We start from the raw sequence: 17,500 nt of genomic DNA, 5'->3' as shown, positions 1-17,500 counted from the left end.
GATGAGGAGAGAAGTCCCCACAGCGTGGTTGTACTCCTCTTGAAGGTGGGAACAGAGAGATGGAAGGGAGGATGAGGGGAGGAGGGAAGAGGAAAAGTCCCCCAACGGTTGTGTACTCTTACAGCAGGTGGGAACACAGAGGGAGGGATGAAACAGAGGGAGGGATGAAAGACAATAGCAGCATCTTTTAATCCCCCGTTTTTTAATATCCCTCTGAGCGTCTGGCCAACCCTCCATCTCAGAGAACAACAGGAGGGAGAGGATAGAGGGAACCAGGCCATCCCTCCATCTCATAGAACAACAGGAGGGAGAGGACAGAGAGAACCAGGCCATCCCTCCATCTCAGAGAACAACAGGAGGGAGAGGACAGAGAGAATCAGGCCATCCCTCCATCTCATAGAACAACAGGAGGGAGAGGATAGAGAGAACCAGTCCATCCCTCCATCTCAGAGAACAACAGGAGGGAGAGGACAGAGAGAACCAGGCCATCCCTCCATCTCAGAGAACAACAGGAGGGAGAGGACAGAGAGAACCAGGCCATCCCTCCATCTCAGAGAACAACAGGAGGGAGAGGACAGAGAGAATCAGGCCATCCCTCCACCATGTCCTGCCAAACCAGACCATGTCAAATCAGACCAGTCCAGACCAAGCCAAACCAGACCCAGCAGGGCTGTGGGGTTTGTGGGCTGAGGGATAGAGAAGGGTCATTGAAGGTTCAGAGTTTGTTGCTCACCCTATCAGGCGGTTGTCTAGTGGTCTGACTCGTACATATCTATCTCATCTCAGAATGAGAACAGGGTTCAGAATGGAGGAGAGGACCCATTGTGATTGTCGTTTGGTGGAGATAGAGAAGACAGTAGCAGGAGCTGGTTGGTTTCAGGGGGAGAGGAGGGAGAGGAGTAATAGAGCCCTTTCAACCTTGACCCCTGACCTCTAACCCCTGACCCCTCTATGCCACAGATGAGATCTGCTTGTCCTCAGGGTCTGCGTCACCCTCCCCGTCTCCCATCAGCGGCTGCCTCTTCTTCAGCTCTCGTTGATACTTGGCCATGAGCGAGGCATAGATACATCCGTAGGCCGCCGCCCCCACCATCATGATACACACGATGCCACACACCACCCCGGCTATCACCACCGTCCCGATGGCCCTCCGCACGCTCACCGGCTGGTAGCGCCGCCGCACACAGTCCGGGACGGGCACCAGGTCGCCCGCAGGGGGGACTTCAGATCCGGATGTGGGGGCTCCGGGGCCGGTAGTTCGGCCGCAGGGCGGGGATGAACCCTCTTTTCCTCCGCTCCGCGTCCCCCCTCCTCCCCTGTTCTCGTCATCCAGTTGGAGGCAGTAGTTGAACATCTCCACTGGAACACCACGGATGTCCCGCCCTCGCAGGTCCTTAGGGAGGGTACACTCCACCCCATCTACCTTACCACCTGTAGGGAGAGAGAGGGGAGCAGGGGGAGGGATAGGACAGAGAGGGGGGGGGGAGGGATAGGACAGAGAGGGGGAGGGATAGGACAGAGAGGGGGGAGAGGGGAGCAGGGGGAGGGATAGGACAGAGAGGGGGGAGAGGGGGAGGGATAGGACAGAGAGGGGGGGGGGAGGAGGAGGGGGGAGAGGGGGGTAGGACAGAGAGGGGGGATAGGGAGAGAGAGGGAGAGAGAGAGAGAGAGAGAGAGAGAGGGAGAGAGAGAGAGAGAGAGAGAGGGGAGCAGGGGGAGGGATAGGACAGAGAGGGGGAGAGAGAGAGAGAGAGGGGGGGGGTGGGGAGAGAGAGAGAGGGGGCGGGTGGGGAGAGAGAGAGAGAGAGGGAGAGAGAGAGATAAATAAAATGTTATTCAGAGTAAAAGCATCAGATGGTATTTAGAGAGACAGACAGTGTGACACAGTGACAGAGAGAGACCGAGTGACGGAGAGAGACATTGAGACAGAATTACAGAGAGAGTGAGAGACAGAGAATTACCACCACACATCAGTCATCATCCTCCTGGTAAGTAAACAAGTCTGCAGTTTCATCAGAATGAATACAAATAAACAGCAACTGGCAGCCATTGTGGAGCCATGGGGGGTGTATGGTGGAACCAAGGGAAGGTCACAGCTAGCATGCAACAATTCCACTCCACTCTACAGTGACTGCTCTCTGTCTGACTGACACTCAGGGTCTGCTGGCTGTATAACTGTCTGACACTCAGGGTCTGCTGGCTGTATAGCTGTCTGACACTCAGGGTCTGCTGGCTGCATAACTGTCTGACACTCAGGGTCTGCTGGCTGTATAACTGTCTGACACTCAGGGTCTGCTGGCTGCATAACTGTCTGACACTCAGGGTCTGCTGGCTGTATAACTGTCTGACACTCAGGGTCTGCTGGCTGTATAACTGTCTGACACTCAGGGTCTGCTGGCTGTATAACTGTCTGACACTCAGGGTCTGCTGGCTGTATAACTGTCTGACACTCAGGGTCTGCTGGCTGTATAACTGTCTGACACTCAGGGTCTGCTGGCTGTATAACTGTCTGACACTCAGGGTCTGCTGGCTGTATAGCTGTCTGACACTCAGGGTCTGCTGGCTGTATAACTGTCTGACAGGATTGGTGAAGCCTCTAATATGTCAGTCTTTCCATGTTGAATCGGAGATGGATGGATAATTGATGAGATGAGATCATAGCTACAGCAAGTGTCTGGACCAGGGTGTGGACGTGCCTCAGGGGAAGATCTAGCTATGTGTGTGGGGGGGTGTGTGTGTCAGTCAACATAAGGATTAGGTGACTCATTTGTTGTCCCTATGGGCTGTAAGAGGGAGGGTCTGGGCTGTATAACTGTCTGAGGGATTGGTGAAGAATATGAGATGTTGAATCGGAGATGGATGGATAATTGAGAGATGAGATCATAGCTACAGCAAGTGTCTGGACCAGGGTGTGGAGAGGGGAAGAGAGAGAGGGGGGAGAAAGAGAGAGGGGGAGAAAGAGAGAGGGGGAGAAAGAGAGAGGGAGGGAGAAGGAGGGAGAAAGAGAGGGGGAGAAAGAGAGAGAGGGGGAGAAAGAGAGAGGGGGAGAAAGAGAGAGAGGGAGAAAGAGAGAGAGGGAGAAAGAGAGAGAGGGAGAAAGAGAGAGAGGGGGGAGAAAGAGAGAGGGGGAGAAAGAGAGAGAGAGAGAGAGAGAGAGAGAGAGAGAGAGAGAGAGAGAGAGGGAGAGAGAGAGAGAGAGAGAGAGAGAGAGAGAGAGAGAGAGAGAGAGAGAGAGAGAGAGAGAGAGAGAGAGAGAGAGAGAGAGAGAGAGAGAGAGAGAGAGAGAGAGAGAGAGAGAGAGAGAGAGAGAGAGAGAGAGAGAGGGGGGAGAAAGAGAGAGAGATAGAGAGATAGGGAGAGAGAGAGAGAGAGAGAGAGAGAGGGAGATGTGTGATATCCTGCTGCGTTTGTCTCAACATGTGTCAGGGATGAACATCTTGCAACGGAACCATTTTATTTACAAACAAACACGCCCACTCATACTGTGGTTGAAACAGGGGACTTGGCCCCAGCTACTCCTTCCAAGGGAAGGGTATTAACAGAAGCTCCAGGAATAGAGGGGATTCAGTGGGGAGAAGAGCCCCAGTCTGAGAGGCCTGTCTCTGGGTAGATGCTCTCCCTCTCCCACCTCTCCTCTTCTGGATGTGATGTGTGGGGGCAGATGGGTCGTAGCTGGGTATCAGGAACATGGGTGAAAACATCGACCTGCCTGCTCTCTCACTTCGTCACCTCAAACACACACACAAACACACACACACACACACACACACACACACACACACACACACACACACACACACACACACACACACACACACACACACACACACACACACACACACACACACACACACACACACACATACATATGGACCTGCCTGCTCTCTCACTTCGTCACCTCAAACACACACACACACACACACACACACACACACACACACACACACACACACATACATATGGACCTGCCTGCTCTCTCACTTCGTCACCTCAAACACACACACACACACGTATGGACCTGCCTGCACTCTCTCTCCGTCACTTTAAATGGCCTCATAAATACTAAAGAGGGATGGCCGGTCCATCTGACAGTTTACTACTGGACGTGTCAGCTTTATTTTTCAACCATTTAGTTTATCTAGTTGCCGATTTATGGTATTCCCTTGTAAGAGTGTGGAGTAAATTGTCTCCCCGGGCGAGAAGCCGAGAAGTCTCAGAGCTGGTAGGTTTTCGCTGTCCGAGACGGGGATGTAACGATCGGTCAGGACATGGTTCTATTCTACAGAGAAAGGGCATTAGGAAATCATGAGGACTAAAAGCTACGGCTGGCTGTTAGGACGGTTCCTATCTGTTAGGATGGTTCCTATCTGTTAGGACGGTTCCTATCTATTAGGACGGTTCCTATCTGTTAGGACGGTTCCTATCTGTTAGGACGGTTCCTATCTGTTAGGACGGTTCCTATCTGTTAGGACGGTTCCTATCTGTTAGGACGGTTCCTATCTGTTAGGATGGTTCCTATCTGTTAGGACGGTTCCTATCTGTTAGGATGGTTCCTATCTGTTAGGACGGTTCCTATCTGTTAGGATGGTTCCTGTCTGTTAGGACGGTTCTAGGGATCTGTTAGGATGGTTCCTATCTGTTAGGACTGTTAGGATGGTTCCTATCTGTTACGGTTCCTATCTGTTAGGATTCCTATCTGTTAGGATGGTTCCTGTCTGTTCCTATCTGTTAGACGGTTCCTATCTGTTAGGACGGTTCCTATCTGTTAGGACTCTGTTAGGACGGTTCCTGTCTGTTAGGATCCTATCTGTTAGGACGGTTCCTGTTAGGACGGTTCCTGTTAGGATGGTTCCTGTCTGTTAGGACGGTTCCTGTCTGTTAGGACGGTTCCTATCTGTTAGGATGGTTCCTGTCTGTTAGGACGGTTCCTGTCTGTTAGGATGGTTCCTGTCTGTTTGGACGGTTCCTATCTGTTAGGATGGTTCCTGTCTGTTAGGACGGTTCCTGTCTGTTAGGATGGTTCCTGTCTGTTAGGACGGTTCCTGTCTGTTAGGACGGTTCCTGTCTGTTAGGACGGTTCCTGTCTGTTAGGACGGTACCTGTCTGTTACAATGCCACAACAGAAGGAGATCACTAATTTTAAATTAGATTCAACTTTATTGTCATTAAACAAGTACAAGTACAACGAAATGCACTTAGCATCTGACCAGAAGTGCAAATAAAAGAGTACAAAAAATGTGAAACAAGTAGATACAATGTGTGTTATTAAGTGGGATGTATAAATGTGCAATGAAGGCAATCGGCAAGTACAAGGAAGCATGCAACTGAAATGCAGGGCTAGCAGCCATGAGGTGCCCGAGGTAGACATGTACATGTAACTCCAAGAGAGGAGTTTCCCTGACATTGCCATAGGCCTGTAAAATCTGTGACTCTCGTCTAAATCTACCCCACCAAACCAACTCCCAACTGGGGTAGAGTATATATAAATACACAGGTGGGTTCCCAAAGGACTGCTTAGCAGTCAGTAGTTAGTAGAGTGTAGAAGAGTAGACTTGAGGACAGTAAAGTAAAGACCGTATCATTTACAGGAAGTAATTCTAAACATACAGGAAACCCATCCACCCTCCGTTCTTCCCAAACCCTGACCCCAAACCAACCCTTCAGCCGTTCACCCTCCCTCCCTCCCTCCGTCCTTCCCAAACCCTGACCCAAAACCAACCCTCCGTCCTTCCCAAACCCTGACCCAAAACCAACCCTCCGTCCTTCCCAAACCCTGACCCAAAACCAACCCTTCAGCTGCTCACCCTCCCTCTCACCCTCCGTCCTTCCCAAACCCTGACCCAAAACCAACCCTTCAGCTGCTCACCCTCCCTCTCACCCTCCGTCCTTCCCAAACCCTGACCCAAAACCAACCCTTCAGCCACTCACCCTTCCTCCCTCCGTCCTTCCCAAACCCTGACCCAAAACCAACCCTTCAGCCGTTCACTCTCCCTCCCTCCGTCCTTCCCAAACCCTGACCCAAAACCAACCCTTCAGCCGCTCACCCTCCCTCCCTCCCTCCGTCCTTCCCAAACCCTGACCCAGAACCAACCCTTCAGCCGCTCACCCTCCCTCCCTCCCTCCCTCCGTCCTTCCCAAACCCTGACCCAAAACCAACCCTTCGTCCTTCCCAAACCCTGACCCAAAACCAACCCTTCAGTCGCTCACCTCTGTACAGCAGCCACTCCATCCAGTGCTTGAAGTCTCTCAGGTTGCAGTCACACTCCCAGGGGTTAGCCCCTAGCTGAAGAGACTGGAGGTTAGCCAGGGGCTCGAAGGCTGCTCTCTCCAGGGCATGGAGCCTGTTCCCGGCCACGGAGAGCCACGTCAGCCCCTGCAGCTCATCCAGCAGACCCAGGGGGATATCAGACAGCCCGTTGAGGGAGACATCTAGCTTCCTCAGCCCCACCAGCCCCTGGAAGAGATCCCTATCCAAGGCCCTAAGACTGTTGTTGTGAAGGGTCAGATCTGATAGATTCCCCAGGTCCTTGAAGAGCACTGGGGGAAGATTATCCAGGTAGTTGTTGGAGAGATCCAGTCGCTCCAGGGAGGTGAGGTTAGCGAAGGACCCTGGACCCAGAGAGGAGAGGTGGTTGTTGGAGAGATCCAGTCGCTCCAGGGAGGTGAGGTGAGCGAAGGACCCTGGACCCAGGGAGGAGAGGTGGTTGTTGGAGAGATCCAGTCGCTCCAGGGAGGTGAGGTGAGCGAAGGACCCTGGACCCAGGGAGGAGAGGTGGTTGTTGGAGAGATCCAGTCGCTCCAGGGAGGTGAGGTTAGCGAAGGACCCTGGACCCAGGGAGGAGAGGTGGTTGTTGGGCAGCAGGAGGGTGTGGGCGGTGACGGGGAGATGGGTGAGGGCGGGCATGGAGAGCAGGCCTCGCCCACTGCAGTCTACGTCGGTGGCGTTGCAGAGGCAGGTCGGAGGACAGGCGGTGGTTAGATCCACCAGGGAAGACAGGACACACAGGAGACACAGCAGGACTGGAGAGAGATAAGGGTCAGAGGTCAATAAGGCAGAAACCAATCTGCCTGTGAAATCATTGTACATTACAGAATGCAACTGAAGAGAGAGCGGGACAGAGACAAAGATACAGGGTTAAAGAGAGTGACCCAATTGACCAAAAGATACAGGGTCAGAGAGGGCTGAACCCTTAGCATCTACTGTTTGGTTAGAATAGATGGTTGGGCTGAACCCTTAGCATCTACTGTTTGGTTAGAATAGATGGTTGGGCTGAACCCTTAGCATCTACTGTTTGGTTAGAATAGATGGTTGGGCTGAACCCTTAGCATCTACTGTTTGGTTAGAATAGATGGTTGGGCTGAACCCTTAGCATCTACTGTTTGGTTAGAATAGATGGTTGGGCTGAACCCTTAGCATCTACTGTTTGGTTAGAATAGATGGTTGGGCTGAGAGACTGAACATTAGCATCTACTGTTTGGTTAGAATAGATGGTTGGGCTGAACCCTTAGCATCTACTGTTTGGTTAGAATAGATGGTTGGGCTGAACCCTTGACATCTAATGTCTGTTTGAATGAAATAGAATAGATGTTTTGGGCAAACTGAAGCTAGCATCTACTGTTTGGGTAGATAGATGGTTGGGCTGAACCCTTAGCATCTACTGTTTTTAGTAGATGTTGGCTGAACCTAGTGAGACCGAGATCTACTGTAGAGAATGGTTGGGCTGAACCCTTAGCATCTACTAGATGGTTGGAGCATGAACATTAGCATCTACTGTTTGGTTAGAATAGATGGTTGGGCTGAACCCTTAGCATCTACTGTTTGGTTAGAATAGATGGTTGGTCTGACTGAACCCATTAGCATCTACTGTTAGAATAGATGGTTGGGCTGAACCATTAGCATCTACTGTTTGGTTAGAATGATGGTTGGGCTGAACCCTTAGCATCTACTGTTTGGTTAGAATAGATGGTTGGGCTGAACCCTGTTTGGTTAGCATCTACTGTTTGGTTAGAATAGATGGTTGGGCTGAACCCTTAGCATCTACTGTTTGGTTAGATAGATGGTTGGGCTGAAACCTTAGCATCTACTGTTTGGTTAGGATAGATGGTTGGGCTGAACCCTTAGCATCTACTGTTTGGTTAGAATAGATGGTTGGGCTGAACCCTTAGCATCTAGCATCTACATTAGCTAAGTGTCTGGTTGTTGTCTGACTGAGAGAGGACATTAGCTAAGTGTCTGGTTGTTGTCTGACTGAGAGAGGACATTAGCTAAGTGTCTGGTTGTTGTCTGACTGAGAGAGGACATTAGCTAAGTGTCTGGTTGTTGTCTGACTGAGAGAGGACATTAGCTAAGTGTCTGGTTGTTGTCTGACTGAGAGAGGACATTAGCTAAGTGTCTGGTTGTTGTCTGACAGAGAGGACATTAGCTAAGTGTCTGGTTGTTGTCTGACAGAGAGGACATTAGCTAAGTGTCTGGTTGTTGTCTGACTGAGAGAGGACATTAGCTAAGTGTCTGGTTGTTGTCTGACTGAGAGAGGACATTAGCTAAGTGTCTGGTTGTTGTCTGACTGAGAGAGGACATTAGCTAAGTGTCTGGTTGTTGTCTGACAGAGAGGACATTAGCTAAGTGTCTGGTTGTTGTCTGACTGAGAGAGGACATTAGCTAAGTGTCTGGTTGTTGTCTGACTGAGAGAGGACATTAGCTAAGTGTCTGGTTGTTGTCTGACAGAGAGGACATTAGCTAAGTGTATGGATGTTGTCTGACTGAGAGAGGACATTAGCTAAGTAAGTGTCTGGTTGTTGTCTGACAGAGAGGACATTAGCTAAGTGTCTGGTTAGCTAAGTGTATGGTTGTTGTCTGACAGAGGGGACTATTAGCTAAGTGTCTGGTTGTTGTCTGACAGAGAGGACATTAGCTAAGTGTCTAAGTGTATGGTTGTTGGTTGTTGTCTGACAGAGTGGACATTAGCTAAGTGTCTGGTTGTTGTCTGACAGAGAGGACATTAGCTAAGTGTCTGGTTGTTGTCTGACAGAGAGGACATTAGCTAAGTGTCTGGTTGTTGTCTGACAGAGAGGACATTAGCTAAGTGTCTGGTTGTTGTCTGACTGAGAGAGGACATTAGCTAAGTGTCTGGTTGTTGTCTGACTGAGAGAGGACATTAGCTAAGTGTCTGGTTGTTGTCTGACTGAGAGGAGGAGCTAAGTGACTGAGAGGACATTAGCTAAGTGTATGGTTGTTGTCTGACTGAGAGGACATTAGCTAAGTGTCTGGTTTAGCTAAGTGTATGGTTGTTGTCTGACAGAGAGGACATTAGCTAAGTGTCTGGTTGTTGTCTGACAGAGAGGACATTAGCTAAGTGTCTGGTTGTTGTCTGACTGAGAGAGGACATTAGCTAAGTGTATGGTTGTTGTCTGACTGAGAGAGGACATTAGCTAAGTGTATGGTTGTTGTCTGACAGAGAGGACATTAGCTAAGTGTATGGATGTTGTCTGACTGAGAGAGGACATTAGCTAAGTGTATGGTTGTTGTCTGACAGAGAGGACATTAGCTAAGTGTCTGGTTGTTATCTGACAGAGGGGACATTAGCTAAGTGTCTGGTTGTTGTCTGACCGAGAGGACATTAGCTAAGTGTCTGGTTGTTGTCTGACAGAGAGGACATTTGCTAAGTGCCTGATTGGATGTTGATAGCTTCCTATTACTTTAGTCATTATATGCAGTCACAGTGTGGGAGTGGGGAGGTGTCAATCAGTGAATGTGTGAGTGTTTGAGTTTGTGAGTGAGTGAGTGAGTGAGTGAGTGAGTGAGTGAGTGACTGAGTGACTGAGTGACTGAGTGACTGAGGTGCGTGACTGAGGTGCGTGACTGAGGTGCGTGCCACACCAGTCAGTGTCTGGGGATCCCTAGCCAATAGCCTGTCATGTGTTATTAATGAGAGAGAGAGGACGAAAGGCAGCCAATGTCAGCGGTCTGTCAGGGTCATGCACAACCTTTGGCTCTCTGACAGTAGCCTGGGATAGACTGCATTCAGGACGCTGTCTGAAGGGCGGTCTCATGTGGCAGTTGAAAGGGCAGAGCCTAGAGGTGGAATATGCAGTAGTGTGGCCGTGCTACACACTAAGAGGCAGACTCACACCTGATAGGATAGGACTATCGATGAGACTGTAGATTCCTTCAGTCTCTCTCTCTCTCCATCACTCACTCCACTCACTCACTCACTCCACTCACTCACTCACTCTCTCCATCCCTCACTCACTCACTCACTCACTCACTCACTCACTCACTCACTCACTCACTCACTCACTCACACTCTCGCTCTCTCGCTCTCTCACTCTCTTACTCACTCACTCACAATTCAAGGGGCTTTATTGGCATGGGAAACATATGTCAACATTACCAAAGCAAGTTAAGTAGATAATAAACAAAAGTGAAATAAACAATACAAGTGAACTGTAACCATTCCACTCACAGAATGTCCATAAATATATATGGATGAGTGATGGCTGAACGGCATAGGGAAGATGCAGTAGATGGTGTAGAGTACAGTATATACAGTGAGATGAGTAATGTAGGGTATGTAAACATTATATTAAGTGGCATTGTATGGCTATGACAGATTACATAAATATGAGATGAGTGATGGCTGAACGGCATAGGCAAGATGCAGTAGATGGTATAGAGTACAGTATATACAGATGAGATGAGTAATGTAGGGTATGTAAACATTATATTAAGTGGCATTGCTTAAAGTGACTAGTGATACGTTTATTACATCAAGTTTTTATGATTAAAGTGGCTAGAGTTGAGTCAGTATGTTGACAGCAGCCACTCAATGTTAGTGGTGGCTGTTTAACAGTCTGATGGCCTTGAGATAGAAGCTGTTTTTCAGTCTCTCGGTCCCAGCTTTGATGGACCTGTACTGACCTCGCCTTCTGGATGATAGCGGGGTGAACAGGCAGCGGCTCGGGTGGTCGTTGTCCTTGATAATCTTTTTGGCCTTCCTGTGACATCGGGTGGTGTAGGTGTCCTGGGGGGCAGGTAGTTTGCCCCGTTGATGCGTTGTGCAGACCTCATGTTGTTATGATCTCACCATGACTCGTTAATCATAAGGTATACAATACACCCCCGCCCTTCTTCTTATACCGGAGAGATGCTTGTTTCTGTCGGCGCGATGCATAAAGAAACCAGGTGGCTGTACCGACTCCGATAGCGTGTCTTGAGTGAGCCACGTTTCCGTGAAACAAAGAACGTTACAGTCTATGATGTCTCTCTGGAAGGCAACCTTTGCTCAGATTTGGTCTACCTTGTTGTCAAGAGACTGGACATTGGTGAGTAGTATGCTCGGGAGCGGTGCGCGATGTGCCAGAAGACCGTCTGCCCCTTCTGTGGCGCCGTTGTTTTGGGTTGACGGCTGGGATCCGATCCATTGTCCTGGGTGGTAGGCCAAACAGAGGATCCGCTTCGGGAAAGTCGTATTCCTGGTCGTAATGTTGGTGAGTTGATGTTGCTCTTATATCTAATAGTTTCTCCCGACTGTATGTAATAAAACCTAAGATTTCCTGGGGTAATAATGTAAGAAATAACACATAAAAAAAACTAAATACTGCAAAGTTTCCTCGGAACGCGAAGCGAGGCGGCCATCTCTGTCGGTGCCGAATGTCCTCCTGTGTAATCTGAAGGAAATATGTGTCTCTACTATGGTCATACATTGGGCAGGAGGTTAGGAAGTGCATCTTTCTCTGTCTGTCTGTCTGTCTGTCTGTCTGTCTGTCTGTCTGTCTGTCTGTCTGTCTGTCTGTCTGTCTGTCTGTCTGTCTGTCTGTCTGTCTGTCTGTCTGTCTCTCTGTATGTCTGTCTGTCTGTCTGTCTGTTCTGTCTGTCTGTCTGTCTGTCTGTCTGTCTGTCTGTCTGTCTGTCTGTCTGTCTGTCTGTCTGTCTGTCTGTCTCTTCCTGTCTGTCTGTCTGTCTGTCTGTCTGTCTGTCTGTCTCTTCCTGTCTGTCTGTCTGTCTGTCTGTCTGTCTGTCTGTCTGTCTGTCTGTCTGTCTGTCTGTCTGTCTGTCTGTCTGTCTGTCTGTCTGTCTGTCTGTCTGTCTGTCTGTCTGTCTGTCTGTCTGTCTGTCTGTCTGTCTGTCTGTCTGTCTTGCTCTCTCGCTCTCGCTCTCTCTCTCTCGCTCTCTCTCTCTCTCTCTCTCTCTCTCATATATATTAATAATTTAACGTCCCATTCCTCTGTCTAGTTTTTGATCCCTACTTTCAGAACAGGAGTGATGATGACAGGGCTACACCTCTTGGCCCTGAGAGGCTCTGACTCAAACCCTTAATCAGTCAGTGTCCCGAACCTGGTTCTGAGAAAAGCACTTTGCTTTATTTACATTGCTGTTTTACGAGAAGCAGCGTCTATATTTAAACACTTCCTGCACAGAGCGAGATGACGGAGGTGACAGGTTTCTGAAGGACAACTCTACAGGGAGGGACCCAGAGAGAGCACTAGAAGGACTGAACTACAGGGAGGGACCCAGAGAGAGCACTAGAAGGACTGAACTACAGGGAGGGACCCAGAGAGAGCACTAGAAGGACTGAAGTGAACTACAGGGAGGGGGACCCAGAGAGAGCACTAGAAGGGGTGAACTACAGGGAGGGACCCAGAGAGAGCACTAGAAGGACTGAAGTGAACTACAGGGAGGGGCCCAGAGAGAGCCTACAGGGAGAGAGAGCACTAGAAGGGGGACTGTACTACAGGGAGGGACCCAGAGAGAGCACTAGAAGGACTGGGAGGGGCCCAGTGAACTACAGGGAGGGACCCAGAGAGAGCACTAGAAGGGGTGAACTACAGGGAGGGACCCAGAGAGAGCACTAGAAGGGGTGAACTACAGGGAGGGACCCAGAGAGAGCACTAGAAGAGGGAGGGACCCAGAGAGAGCACTAGAAGGGGTGAACTACAGGGAGGGACCCAGAGGGAGAGCACTAGAAGGGGTGAACTACAGGGAGGGACCCAGAGAGACTAGAAGGACTGACACTAGGGAGGGACCCAGAGGATGAAGGGGTGAACTACAGGGAGGGACCCAGAGAGAGCACTAGAAGGGGTGAACTAAAGGGAGGGACCCAGAGAGAGCACTAGAAGGGGTGAACTACAGGGAGGGACCCAGAGAGAGCACTAGAAGTGGGGTACTACAGGGAGGGACCTAGAGAGAGCACTAGAAGGGGTGAACTAAGGGAGGGACCCAAAGAGAGCACTAGAAGGGGTGAACTACAGGGAGGGACCCAGAGAGAGCACTAGAAGGGGTGAACTACAGAGAGTTGGTATATACGGTATTACCGGAAGTGCACACAAGGGGCACTATAAAAAAAATTCAAACACAATTCAAAAAATTGTACACAAATTATTGATGCACAAAAATATTTAAGCAACAGGGATCTTGATCCAGGAGGGGGTTGAATATCTCTGCTGTAACCAAGAAGTTTGATCTTGACATCTAGACACTTAGCAAGTTAGCAAACCAAAATGCACCGCTGGAGCCCTGAGCTGCATATCATTTATTTCACACATCTTAGATTTCTATAGTTATACTCAACTTATAGTAATACGCAGTGGCATTTCGAAATACCCCGGTATAAATATAAACAGTATATAAATAATATAAATGGTATATCGCCCAACCCATCTTCATCATCATCTTCAGCATCCTCTTCATCCTCACCATCATATTCATCATCACCATCTTCATCATCTTCTTCATCCTCACTATCATCATCACATCCATCATCATCACCATCATCTTCATCATCATCTTCATCATCATCACCATCATTATCCTCTTCATCATCATCACCATCATCACCATCATCATCCTCCTCATAATCATCATCATCACCAGCATCTTCATCCTCACCATCATCTTCATCCTCACCATCATCTTCATCATCCTCTTCATCATAATCTTCAGCATCATTTTCATCACCATGATAACCACCATTATAATCATCTTCACCATTTTTATTAGCATTGTCATCTTCATCATCTCCATCGTCTTCATCTTCATCATCATTTTCATCTAAACTAGGCTGTCTGGTAGATATTATCATCTTCATGTTAACCAGCTGTTATCGTTCTTTATCTGATGTAATGTGAATGCAACCCTCTAACCCAGTCTGAGATCGAACACTGAGGCTTCCACAGGAAGTGAGATGTGTGTTTGACTGTGGAGAAACTGCCTTGCAGCTCTAAATTATTTGAGGGGAATGTTGTTTTTTTTTAAGACTGAAGCAACTTCCACTGTTATTTGCAGTGTTCAACTGTTAGCTAGTCTCCCCTGGCGAGGAGGAGAGGTATTTGTAATGATGCCGTAGACCGTGGAGGTCTCGGAGACATGTTTTCACTGGCTCTCCTCTACTTAGGCTTTGATTCAGTATTTATGAGATGTTAAGTCAAAAGATGGAAGCTTATTTTAGCTCCTTAAATGCTTTGTTTCAATAAGCACAGAACGCCTCGGAAGCCTCTTTAACTCCATTTGCATGACATTAAACTCTGAGAGAAGGATAACAACATCTGGATCCCTTTTATTGGGTCGAGCCACACGAGCCACGGCCTGTTCACCCCACTACCATCTAGGAGGTGGAGACAGTGAGGAGCATCAAAGCTCGAACAGAGAGACTGAAAAACAGTTCTGTCTCCAGGCCATCAGACTGTTAAATAGTCACCACTAGCCGGCCTCCGCCCAGAACCGCCCTGAACTGTCCTGAACCTTAGTCACTGTTACTAGCCTCCCCCCAGTACCCTGCCCTGAACCTTAGTCACTGTTACTAGCCTGTCCATACTGTCTATACACACCATCCTATATAACTACTGTCTATACACACCATCCTATATAACTACTGTCTATACACACCATCCTATATAACTACTGTCTATACACACCATCCTATATAACTACTGTCTATACACACCATCCTATATAACTACTGTCTATACACACCATCCTATATAACTACTGTCTATACACACCATCCTATATAACTACTGTCTATACACACCATCCTATATAACTACTGTCTATACACACCATCCTATATAACTACTGTCTATACACACCATCCTATATAACTACTGTCTATACACACCATCCTATATAACTACTGTCTATACACACCATCCTATATAACTACTGTCTATACACACCATCCTATATAACTACTGTCTATACACACCATCCTATATAACTACTGTCTATACACACCATCCTATATAACTACTGTCTATACACACCATCCTATATAACTACTGTCTATACACACCATCCTATATAACTACTGTCTATACACACCATCCTATATAACTACTGTCTATACACACCATCCTATATAACTACTGTCTATACACACCATCCTATATAACTACTGTCTATACACACCATCCTATATAACTACTGTCTATACACACCATCCTATATAACTACTGTCTATACACACCATCCTATATAACTACTGTCTATACACACCATCCTATATAACTACTGTCTATACACACCATCCTATATAACTACTGTCTATACACACCATCCTATATAACTACTGTCTATACACACCATCCTATATAACTACTGTCTATACACACCATCCTATATAACTACTGTCTATACACACCATCCTATATAACTACTGTCTATACACACCATCCTATATAACTACTGTCTATACACACCATCCTATATAACTACTGTCCATACTGTCTATACACACCATCCTATATAACTACTGTCTATACACACCATCCTATATAACTACTGTCTATACACGCCATCCTATATAACTACTGTCTATACACGCCATCCTATATAACTACTGTCTATACACACCATCCTATATAACTACTGTCTATACACACCATCCTATATAACTACTGCTTCCTCTTCATACTGTCTATACACACCATCCTATATAACTACTGTCTATACACACCATCCTATATAACTACTGTCTATACACACCATCCTTTATAACTACTGTCTATACTGTCTATACACACTGGTTCCATTCTTATACTGTCCATACTGTCTATACACACCATCCTTCTATTCTTATACTGTCCATACTGTCTATACACACCATCCTATATAACTACTGTCCATACTGTCTATACACACCATTCTATTCTTATACTGTCCATACTGTCTATACACACCATCCTATATAACTACTGTCTATACACACCATCCTATATAACTACTGTCTATACACACCATCCTATATAACTACTGTCCATACTGTCTATACACACCATCCTATTCTTATACTGTCCATACTGTCTATACACACCATCCTATATAACTACTGTCCATACACACCATCCTATATAACTACTGTCTATACACACCATCCTATATAACTACTGTCTATACACACCATCCTATATAACTACTGTCCATACTGTCTATACACACCATCCTATAACTACTGTCTATACACTACTTCCATATAACTACTGTCTATACACACCATCCTATATAACTACTGTCTATACACACCATCCTATATAACTACTGTCTATACACACCATCCTATATAACTACTGTCTATACACACCATCCTATATAACTATACTGTCTATACACACCATCCTATATAACTACTGTCCATACTGTCTATACACACCATCCTATATAACTACTGTCTATACACACCATCCTATATAACTACTGTCTATACACACCATCCTATATAACTACTGTCCATACTGTCTATACACACCATCCTATATAATACTGTCCATACTGTCTATACACACCATCCTATATAACTACTGTCTATACACACCATCCTATATAACACACCATCCTATATACTGTCTATACACACCATCCTATATAACTACTGTCTATACACACCATCCTATATAACTACTGTCTATACACACCATCCTTATAACTATTCTATACACACCATCCTATATACACACCATGTCCATACTGTCTATACACACCATCCTATATAACTACTGTCCATACTGTCTATACACACCATTCTATTCTTATACTGTCCATACTGTCTATACACACCATTCTATTCTTATACTGTCCATACTGTCTATACACACCATCCTATATAACTACTGTCTATACACACCATCCTATATAACTACTGTCTATACACACCATTCTATTCTTATACTGTCCATACTGTCTATACACACCATTCTTATAAAATGTAATACTGTCTATACACACCATCCTATATAACTACTGTCTATACACACCATCCTATATAACTACTGTCTATACACACCATCCTATATAACTACTGTCCATACTGTCTATACACACCGGTTCTATTCTTATACTGTCCATACTCCCCACTGGTGTGATTACTACCTCTGAGGGTTTAGAGCTTGAGGTAGTCACCTCATACAAGTACTTGGGAGTCTGGCTAGACGGTACACTGTCCTTCTCAGCACATATCAAAGCTGCAGGCTTAGGTTAAATCTAGACTTGGTTTAGGTAGGGGTGTTCTCT

At 47.1% G+C, this 17,500-nt stretch overlaps 1 protein-coding gene across 1 annotated transcript in view; it reads right to left on the bottom strand.

The window, feature by feature from the left end:
• Window positions 1-490: 490 nt before the first annotated feature.
• The window catches only part of lrtm2a (leucine-rich repeats and transmembrane domains 2a), a 51,252-nt gene continuing 34,242 nt past the window's right edge, over window positions 491-17,500 (bottom strand). The window contains exons 3-4 of the mRNA XM_042318123.1: window positions 6,208-7,020; window positions 491-1,431 (exon numbers count right to left, since the gene is read on the bottom strand). Coding sequence (XP_042174057.1) covers window positions 950-1,431; window positions 6,208-7,020 — 1,295 coding nt within the window. The 3' untranslated portion in view covers window positions 491-949. The remainder of the gene's footprint in view (window positions 1,432-6,207; window positions 7,021-17,500) is intronic.

Source organism: Oncorhynchus tshawytscha, unplaced genomic scaffold (genome assembly GCF_018296145.1).
Source record: "Oncorhynchus tshawytscha isolate Ot180627B unplaced genomic scaffold, Otsh_v2.0 Un_contig_2864_pilon_pilon, whole genome shotgun sequence".
Classification (NCBI taxonomy): Eukaryota; Metazoa; Chordata; class Actinopteri; order Salmoniformes; family Salmonidae; genus Oncorhynchus; species Oncorhynchus tshawytscha.
This window is presented reverse-complemented; position numbering and strand designations above follow the sequence as displayed.